Below are 10,463 nucleotides of genomic sequence, written 5' to 3'. Positions count from 1 at the left end.
ATATTACTAACGTATTTTCCCATTCTGGGTTTGTCTTTCCATTCTCTTAAAAGCACTTTTTGGTAAATTTTAATTTGCTCATTTTATCAATTTTTTCCTTTATGGTTAGTTCGTGCTTTTTGTACTTTGTTTTAAAAACCTCTGCCTATACCAGAGTTGTGAAGATAATCTCATATGACATGTTTTAGAAACTTCACTGTATTAACTGTGAAACTCTGTATTTTTACAAAATTCAACTCCAGGTAGATCTTAGATCAAACTGTGAAATACACTTGTTTACTATTGCTTGCAGTCATGTAACTTGTGGCATTCCTTTCTTCTGGGCACAGGAACCAGAAATAGGATACTAAGAACAGAGAATAAAAATTTATTTTTTCTCAGATTGTATGTTTGCCTGTGAAGACATTCTTTCTTGCCAATTTTGCTGAAATGGAGAGAAGCAAGGGTATGCAAGAGACACCACTTCTTCAGGTTAACTCCAGGAGAATGATCTAGAAAGTGTTCTAGGATACTCAGCTGGGCATGTTTTCTTTTTGCAGATTGAATCCTGAAGTATTGTAGTCAGTCATTCCTTTAACATTTAATGACATTTTTTTTTTTTTTTGAGACACAGTCTCGCTCTGTTGCCCAGGCTGGAGTGTAGTGGCATGATCACGGCTTACTGCAACCTCAACCTTCTGGGCTCAAGTTGTCCTCCCTCCTCAGCCTCCTGAGCAGCGGGTATTATAGGCACTAGGCACATGCAATCATGGCTGGCTAATATTTTTATTTTTTGCAGAAACAGGAGGGTCTCACTATGATGCTCAGGCTGGTCTCAAACTCCTGGACTCACGCTATCCTCCTATCTTTGGCATCGCAAGTACTGGGATTATAGCCATGAGCCACTGCACCTGGCCTTAAATGACATTTGAGTAATAGTGAAGATGAGATAAATTGTGAACAGGCAGAGTGTCTCCTTGAAGCAGTCTGGGTAAATTGCTATGATAGCACAACACTAGGAAGAGTTTCCAGGGGTAGCAGATCCTTGTTACTCCTGGACCCACCCACTAGAAGTGCAGAAAAGGCAGGTTACTTCATAGGTGGATAAGCAAATGTTCAATTACCCTTCCGTGTAATCTGGTGGCCAAAAACATTAATTAAGAGTCCCCTCTCCTGAACCTTCAGCTTAAACACTGAGCAGCTTCCTGTCTCACCACACCTAAGGGGAGATTTGTTTGAACTCACCGCACATGAGTCCTTAAACAGAACCTCTCCAGCCTTGCTCGAAGTGAGTCATTTATTTTCTGGGTCTTTCCTGGGAGATGCAGGGAATGGTGTTCGTGTGAGTTTGTGGTGTGTTTGTGTTTGCTGTTTTTTTTGGCAAATTCCACAGAGCAATGTGTGTGATATTCAGGTATAATCAAAATACACTATGGAGTTAACAAAAATACAGGCAAACATTATGGCTCAATCACTGGAAATTTTGAAATTCTGACTTAATAGGCCTACAGTGAGGCCTGGGCATTGTTGGTTTTTGTAATTTTAAACTTTCTTCAGATAGATAAAATACGGACAATGTAATAAAATTAAATGTACAAAAGAGAAGTAGTGAAAAGTAGGACTCTTAAAAAAATCATCCCAGTCTCCTAGTTCCCCTGTCCAGAGGGAAGTACTACTTCCAATTTCTTGTGTTTCCTTCCAGAGGTATTCTGTGCATGCAAACAGAGAGTGAGATTTTCTCTTTTAAACAGAAGTGATAGCATCATTTACTACTGTTCTGAATATTGTAAGTCACTAATTTTTAAAAGGCTCTCCAAGAGATTTTGAAGCAAATGCTTCATTAAGAGCTACTGATAAAAGCTATGCTTCTGTTCCCCCCAAAAAGCTACGGATGCATCTATTAAAAATCTTTTATATCTTATTTCATGTATTCAGCAATGCCCTCAAATCTGTGGTCTAAATTCATCGGGTTAAGACTCTCTGATCTAGGGTGTTCAATTTAAGCATACTTGGTGTTACCAGATTAAAATACAGGATGCCTAAATTTGAATTTCAGATATAAAATAGTTTTTAGTGTAAATATCTTCCATGCAATATTTATAATATCTGAAATTCAAATTTAAGTGGGATTCCGAATATTTAATCTGGCAGCCCTATAGAAAATTTTGAGTCATCGGAAGTTATTCCAACTGATAGTCTGTAGAATGCCCTCTTTTTGAGACGACCTGGGTTATAATTTTAAAACCAAGCCCTTTAGGTTAAAGCCAAATTCTCTGAGTTTAATGATAAATTAGGTATCTGTTGGCTTACTTCAACATAAGTGGATTTAACTTGCTGTTTTATCTCATGGGATAAACCTGTATTGTTACAGTGAAGTGGCCACTGAAATTAAAAAATAAGCTTGAGGCCAAAAGTTTGAGACCAGCCTGAGCAACATAGTGAGACCCTCTTTCTAAAAACACAAGAAATTAGCAAGATTTGGTGGAATACAATGTAGTCACTGCTACTCAGGAGGCTAAGGTGGGAGGATCACTTGAGTTTGAGGAGGAATTGAGGTCCAAGAGTTTAAGTCTGCTGTGAAATATGATGTTATGCTTTATGTCATTGCCCTCCAGCCTGGGCAACAGAGCAAGACCCCATCTCTTTAAAAGAAAAAAAAAAAAAAAACAGAAAAACACCAAATCTTGAATTTACACATAGTAGATTATGTGTATCACTTTTAAAGAATTTAAAATATCTAAAGTCTGAGCCATGTTAGTCTTTAGAATCAACATTAAAATCTTAGCTGACTGGATTTGGATAAGGATAAGGAGAACCAGCCTAAAGGTAAGTGTTCATGATTGATTATTTAAATCATTTTTATTATCAATAAAAAAGTTATTAAGCATTTACTTAAATGGTGAAAAATTCTGACATGAAGGATGCAGAACTCTGGTTTATTATGTTTTAAGTAAATCAATAATAACATATTATGCTGCAGTTTGCCACGGTTACCACAGGACTGAACGAAGGAGGATGAACGAGAAATGAATACTTAAAACAAAAGAAACTGTCTTAAAGAAGAGGTCTGGGGAGGAAGAAGAGGGCTTCCTGCTTCTACTGAACAAAGGCAGCTGCCTTGAGTTTCTACAGCCGTTCATATTTATTGGGTAGAAAGAGCAGGGAGCAGGAGGTAATAATTGGTCAGCTACTTAATTGATCACAGGTTCACATTATTGGTAACAGGCTTCAGATGTGCCTAATCACAAGAAACACTTGTGCCTGAGGCGTGACTGCCCTCAGCATTCCTTCTGGGTGGCAGATGCAGTTTGTCAGTTTGCCAACAACCTGCTTTCAAGGGAATAGTTTGCTGTTTACTCATATAGCCTCCACTGGTATACTGAGTTGATCACAAACCTCACTCTTTCGGCCTGCAACAATATTATAATAAATATCAAATGACAAAGAATTACAAATGTTAGAATTCTACTATGAAGATAGTAGAGGCAAAGATTACCACAATGGATATGATTTTGTTATATAAGAGATGAAAAAGAACTTATAATTGTGTTAGACCCTGAGTATCCCAGACAATATCTGAATGGACTCAATAAAATTAAAATTTATCATTTCATTTCAGAATTGTAGCTACAGTACCTTTTCATTTCCTTCCTTGCTAATCTACATAGGATTTAGACAGTGGTATGCTTATGTTTAACAATCAGTGCTTCAGGGAAAAAGCCCTGATCGGAAGCATTTCCTAATTCCTGTGGTGTAAAAACTCTTACCGTGACTGCTATCAAGCTAACATTTTTTAACAACCTGTTTGCAAAATTCCTGAAAATTTGTTCTTGTGAATCTGTACAAGCTGATTTTACTTCTATGAGTTCACATGATGTACCTGTCTGGTTTTCATAAAAAGAAAACAGAATGTTTGTTCTTTGTTAACTGGTGTGCATATCTTGAAAATTTTTATCACATGCCAAAAAATTTCCAAACAAACAAAACTCCACAACAAGAAAAAAATAGGAATACTTTAAGAAATTAATATAAATTTTGAATGGGTTTGGGAAAGTACAACCAACACCTAGAGAAAACTGTAACTTTTGTTCTACCAGGTCTCCTGCCCTGAAGAAAATTTAATATAAACAAATACCTAAACATTTTTAAAGTTACACAGTTCTATCATAATGCAGTGGGAAAAATCCAACCAATGTAGAAAAGTAGACATAAGTTACCTCTTTAAACACGTCTATTCCATTTGATTTATATAGAATTTTCTTTTTGTTTTTCCACATTTCACTAGAGCAGTTACATGAAATGCTTTAACTAGATTCAATAATGGTGAGTAGAATTCCAAAAAATATAAAATGGCCTCTGTCTCCCTCTCACTTTTTTTCCTTCTCTCTTTCTTTCTTCAGGGAGCCACCTTGAGCAATGCCCTTGAAGTTTTGGATTTCTTCCAATTCTTGGGTAGGAAAACTGGCAGTACAGAAAGTAGTGATGACTATTAACTAGCCAGTGCCATTCTTCATTTGGCTGGCATGGACTCAGCATGCTAGTGTGATCCCATTTTTGAAACATTAAAATGGTACTGCTCTTTGATTTTCTTCCTTAAGGTAGTTTTAGCTTGATTGTTCTGGCCTAGCTACTTGGAGGATAATTTTATTTCTGGACATTGTCTCTGTAGCTTTAATTTTAAGACAGTCTTAAGATTTTCAAATGATAAGGGATTGATTTATGGTTGAAAGTTGATGTTCATGGACTAGTAAATTATTATATATCCCAGAATGCAGCAGTGAAAAACTTTGTTTTATATTTTGCCTTAATAAAGGATTCATGAAGGGAATATTTGAAACCAGAAAGGGCATTAGCTAAATGTTTATAACATAAATTATAAAAGGAGTTTGCATTTGAATTGCTACATGATAATATATGCAAAAGAAAACATAACACTTTAATGGGTTATTATAGACCAGAGTTCTATGATATGCCTGAGAAGAAAATGCATTCAATAAGTTATTTTTCATAATAAAAAGATACATTGTAATAATTGTTTAAATTGCTAAAGCACCTTTGTAATTTAAGCCCTTTCAAGTTTACTTGTAGAGTAGCTTCATTGTATATGGAGAAAATAGAACACTATCATTCTCTTGATTCTTAGTATTATTACCTTATAAATTATGTAATATGAAATTGAAGCTATGTGGTGATTGATTGCCAAGATAGGTCAAGTAGCAAAAAAGTATAATTGGTTTGAAGATTTTTACATTTAATGATTCAAATTATGATATAGAGGTAGCATCTGGAATAAATTAATATTAGATTTCTACTGTAATAAAGAGATATTTCTTTCACGATTCTGAAAGTTATATTTTAACACTTTAAATTTAATTTGCTTTAATTTTTTAAAATAAGAGACGGGGGTCTTGCTATGTTGGCTAGGTTGGTCTTAAACTATTGACCTCAAGCAATCCTCCCACCTCAGGCTTCCAAAGTGCTAGGATTATGGGCGTAAGCCACTGTACCTGGCCAGTTTTAACATTTTTAGAGATAAAAATTCTGTGCTTGAACTGCTTACAAAATGCCTTGTCATGAGTCTATAAAGAATAAGTTATCTGTAAAAATAATTTAATGCCAAAATGATTTTGATTATATGAAAAATCATAAACAGTCTTATAAACTGCCATACTGATAATATATATTTGTGTATGTGACTATGTGTATGTAAAATATCTGCATGTTTGTTGGCTAAAATGCCTATATGCTATTTTAGAGAGGATTTGTTCTAATAGGAAATACTTTGAAATCTGATTAATCTTTATTATTTTTGTAACAAAATATAACACTAAACATTTATTTCTTTATTGTGAAAGTTTTCACTTTTTAATTATTTTTGCTTAAACATTGTTGAACCAGTGACTTTTAATGTCATGAAAGAATTTTATAAATTACAAATAATTCTTTAGAAGAGATTATTTAAGGTGGTAATATGAATTATATTAAAAATTTTATAGTAATGGAGGGTAACAGAAATTTTATTTAAATTTGAATATTACAACTTGATGCAGGGCTGGGTGCAGTGGCTCACTCCTGTAATCCCAGCACTTTGGGAGGCTGAGGTAGGAGGATCACTTGAGTCCAGGAATTTGAGACCAGCCTGGGCAACACTGTGAGACCTCTGTCTCTACAGAAATAAATAAATAAATAAAAATAAATACATAAATAAAACAAAATTAGCCAGGTGTGGTTGTGTGCCTGTGGTCCTAGCCACTCAGGAGGCTGAGGTGGGAGGATCACTTGAGTCTGGGAGGTCAAGGCTGCAGTGAGCTATGATGGTGCCACTGCACTCCAGCCACTCCTAACGTCTCTAGGACATTAGGAGACCTTGTCTCAAAACAAAAACAAGAAAACCCTTGATGCCCCCAAATCTAGCTTTTTGAAGAGAAATGAATTGTTTTAAGTGTAGAATCCTGCTTCAGAAACTTGGAAGAAGAAAAAATCGTCATGTAGGAGGTGAGCTTTATGTTCTATTGAGAAATTACATAAACAGCACGGTTGGGAATTTTAATGTGAACAGTAGATTATTTTACTTTAAAAGGGAAATCCTGGCTGGGCGTGGTGGCTCACGACCTGTAATCCCAGAACTTTGGGAGGCTGAGGGGGTTGGATCTCTTGAGCCCAGGGGTTCTAGACCAGCCTGGGCACCAATGGCAAAACCCCATCTCTACAAAAAAAATCCAAAAAATTAGCCAGGTGTGGTGGTGAGCACCTGTAATCCCAGCTACTTGGGAGGCTAAGGCAGGAGAATTGCTTGAGCCAGAAAGGTGAAGGTTGCAGTGAGCCCAGATGGCACTACTGCACTGGGTAACAAAGCAAGACTCTATTTCAGGAAAAAAAAAAAAAGGTAAATCCTTTAAATTCGGTTTAAATTATATTCTGTAGGTCTTAGCTTTTATAAATCTTGGTATTGCTGTGGTGCTAAATAATGAGACACTCATTTAATAAATCCATTTCCTGGCTGGGCGCAGTGGCTCACGCCTATAATCCCAGCACTTTGGGAGGCCGAGGGGGGCAGATCACTTGAGGTCAGGAGTTCGAGACCAGACCGGCCAACATGGTGAAACCCTGTCTCCACTAAAAAACACAAAATTTAGCTGGGCGTGGTGGCGGGCGCCTGTAATCCTAGCTACTCGGGAGGTTGAGGCAGGAGAATTGCTTGAACATGGGGGGAGGAGGTTGCAGTGAGCCGAGATCGCGCCACTGCACTCTAGCCTGGGTGACAGAGTGAAACGCCGTCTCAAAAAAAAAAAAAACACAAAAGTCCATTTCCCCTTACTAATTAATGTTACTTGCAATTGCAAAATACATTCATGATTCTAGGGAGTGATAGAAAGTGATAGGAGAGGGGGTTAACAGTGTTAGGTGACATAAACGAAGAAATTCTTTTGGAATAGAGGCAATGTAGAAAAATATTAGAAACTGTTGTTCAATCCTTCACAGGCTTTTCATTGCATGGTACAAACTTAAGCATTTAAAAATTGGCTATAACCCACTTGGAAGAGGGCATTTGTGTGCTTAAAGTGGCCTCAGAAAATGACAGCAGAGAATTTAGGAAGATTAGCAACTGGACTGTCAGGCGAACTCAGGCTGTTGGCCTCAACTCCAAGAGGGAGCGCAGCTAGGCAAAAGGACACGGATTAAGCGGAAGACGTTGGAACACCTGTGCAGGCCAGGTAGGGGAGGAGTTTCAATGCTGACAAAGAACCCGTTGGGAGAGCTTCCTAAAACACCCAGCTGTCCTGACGCACTGAGGAGTACTCTACCAGTTGACTGCTTTGAAGTGTGTGTGTGCGCTTGCTTGCTTTAGGAGACAAGCTATTAATACTGAAGCATATGTTAGGGAGTTGCTGAGCGTACTTGATATCTAGTAGCACCAGCCAAACTAGCTAAAAGCCTTCCCATGGAGATAGGCCAGGAAGTAGCTCCATAGAGAAAAAAGGAAGTAGTGGACCTGCCTCCAAGGTTCCGATACTGGGAGGTGAAAGAGATCTGAAGTTCCGAATAAGCTGTTTACACTACCAGAGAAAAATCTGTCTCCCATCCAACCCTCACCCACGAGGTGCCCATTCCAGACATGGGGCAAGCTGCCTTCTCATCTTCCGCAGGTGACAGCTCGGCTTACATTTGTCCACGTCTTTCATCTCGTGCGTTGGCAACATCCCTAAATGATTACTGGAAAAGCTGCCTCTTTTTATAATTTCCTGACAGAATTTATAAAATTAAAATATTTAATTAAAGACAGAATCGGGGACATGTTGCCTTCACATTTGCTGTTCAACCTGTGCACATTTTGGTGGTTCCCAAGAATCGTCATGCCAAAGCATCAGGCTCGAAAGGAGAGATCACCTTAAGCATCAAGATTTTAAAAAATAAAACACAACTCTCCTCAATCTAAACTCTAGGATTTGGATGACGCTTCCCTGTCAAGGTTTCTCCCGAGTGGAGGAGACAAGAGGCAGGAAAGGCAGGTAACTGAAATTGCCTCATGTAAAGGGGCTCAGCGCAGAGGAGGAATGAGATAATAGCGGCGGTGGGGGTCTTTTCCCTTCTCTCCCTTTCTATCTTGGAAACAGGGGTACGAGTGGCAGCGGAGGGGGGCAGTCCAAGCTCCGGGATACCGGCGGAAGCAGACTCGACCAGCGAGAGGGGCCAGCGAGGGTGACCAGGTGCCCGCTGGGGGACCCCGCCGGCGGTGGCCAGGCTAGCCCAGGTCCTCCCCGATCCCAGGATGCACTGCGCCCCGCCCCCTCCCCGCGCCGCGTTCCGCCTCCCCTCTGCCCCGGCCCCCTCCCGCCCAGCGCGGGGAGGCGGGGACGCGGCGGCGGCGGCGGCGCCTTCTCCAGTCGCGTCTTTCTCACTCACTGGGGAGCCCGGCGGTGGCGGCACCTTTCGAGGCAGACCCGCTGAGCTGCGAGCCCGCCGGCCAGCGAGTGAGAGGTCGGATAGACTGACTGCGGAGCCGACAGACTGACGGACAGCGGCACCGCCAGACGGCCAGAGTCGCCTCAAGTTCCGCCATGAGCTGGGGCACGGAGCTGTGGGTGAGTGGGGGAGAGGGGCGCCCCGCACGGACCCCGGCCCCTGAGAAGCGCGGGTTGGGCGGGCGCCGCGGACCCTCGGCGGTGAAAGCACGCACCGCAGTCCTCGGTCCGGCGCTGGCGGACGATGAGGGTCCCGCTCCTCTTTGTGTGCAGACTCCTCTTCCCTTCTCGGCCGGGGGTCGAGGGGGCCGCTAGTCCGTGCTACCGTCTTGGCCGCCGCGGTGCGGCTCGGGCGGCGCCCGGGACGGCCGGGGGAGCAGCCCGCGGGCTCCTGCGTCCGCCGTGATCCCCTCTTGTTCCTTCTCCCTCCTCCACCTTCACTTTCCCGACGCCTGGCTTCGCGCCCGGCGGCTCCTCTCTCCCTTTGTATCTCTCCTCCCGGAGGCGGGGGAGGGGGCCCATTGTCCCCAAGGGGCGCTGTTCGAGGGCGGGGAGGGGACCGGCCGCGATCCCTCGCCCGGGCCAGGTCCGCGGGGCTAGGGCGTCGCCCGTCTGGGGCGGTGCGGGGAGCGGGGAGGCGCCGCCCAGAGCCCTCGCCCCAGGTATGGGGACCCAGGCAGCTTTGTTCGGAGCCCGGCCTCGGGCCAGCCAGGCCCAGCCCACACTCCCTGCCTCAGTGCTTCGGGCGGGCACAGCTTCGAGGGACTCCGGTTTGGCCACCCCCGGCTGCAGCCTTTGGGCTGGTGGGTTGGTTTTGGGGGCTGAATTAAATCGAGTGATCGATGAGGAAGCTAATTTTGCCAAAAGGAGCGTACGGTTTCCCTGTTGCTTTACTTCCCCTTCCGTTCTTTATTCTCACTTGTTCTTTCTCCTTCGTTCTCTCCTTTCCTTTCCTCCTTGCCTTTCTTTGGCACAGGAGGCTCCAGACAATGCCCAGTGTCTGGCCAAGGTACGGGCGGAGGGTAATAGGTCGGAGAATTTGCTCCTGGCGCCGGCGCGGAAGGGTCGAGGTGTGGAGGGCAGTGATTTCTCAGGTGCGGCCGGGGGAACTGGGGGAGTGGGGGCGCTGTCCCGAGAGCCGCCTGGCCTCAGCCACTCCCCTTTTCATTCCACCTGTGCCTGTTTTCCGTGCCTTTTGTTCGCGAGGATCTCGTGAAATCACTGCAGAGAAAGGGGGGAAATAACTTTTGAGTATGTGTGTGCCCAGCTAGGGTGGGAGTGAAAGCCAATGGGTTAATTGAAAGGCAAAATGTTTTCTTATTTTTCACGTCTACTCATAGATTGGGAATCTTAGAACTGTGAGACTTTAGAGTCCATCTAGTGAATGCTTTACTTAGCCAGCCAGGAATCTCTTGTGCAACATTCTGTACAAGTGCTTACCCAGTCTGTAAACGCACCACCCAAGAGAAAATACCTTAGGAGCCCCTTCATTCCGTTTCTTAGATAGCATTAATTGTTCTT

General features: G+C 42.5%; 1 protein-coding gene across 5 annotated transcripts in view; it reads left to right on the top strand.

Moving 5' to 3' along the window:
• The first annotated feature begins 8,768 nt into the window (after window positions 1-8,768).
• FNBP1L (formin binding protein 1 like) overlaps window positions 8,769-10,463 on the top strand; it is a 99,164-nt gene continuing 97,469 nt past the window's right edge. For 2 of the 5 annotated variants that reach the window (XM_054554140.2, XM_054554137.2), the window contains exon 1: window positions 8,813-9,062. In XM_054554140.2, the coding sequence (XP_054410115.1) occupies window positions 9,039-9,062 (24 nt within the window). In that variant the 5' untranslated portion in view covers window positions 8,813-9,038. Of the gene's footprint in view, window positions 9,063-10,463 lie in introns of all 5 variants that reach the window. The other 3 variants (XM_002810596.5, XM_009247768.4, XM_054554145.2) reach the window with 3 other exon arrangements.

This window comes from Pongo abelii, chromosome 1 (genome assembly GCF_028885655.2).
Source record: "Pongo abelii isolate AG06213 chromosome 1, NHGRI_mPonAbe1-v2.0_pri, whole genome shotgun sequence".
Classification (NCBI taxonomy): domain Eukaryota; kingdom Metazoa; phylum Chordata; class Mammalia; order Primates; family Hominidae; genus Pongo; species Pongo abelii.
The sequence above is the reverse complement of the archived record's forward strand: the minus strand, read 5'-3'. Positions and strand labels throughout refer to the sequence as shown.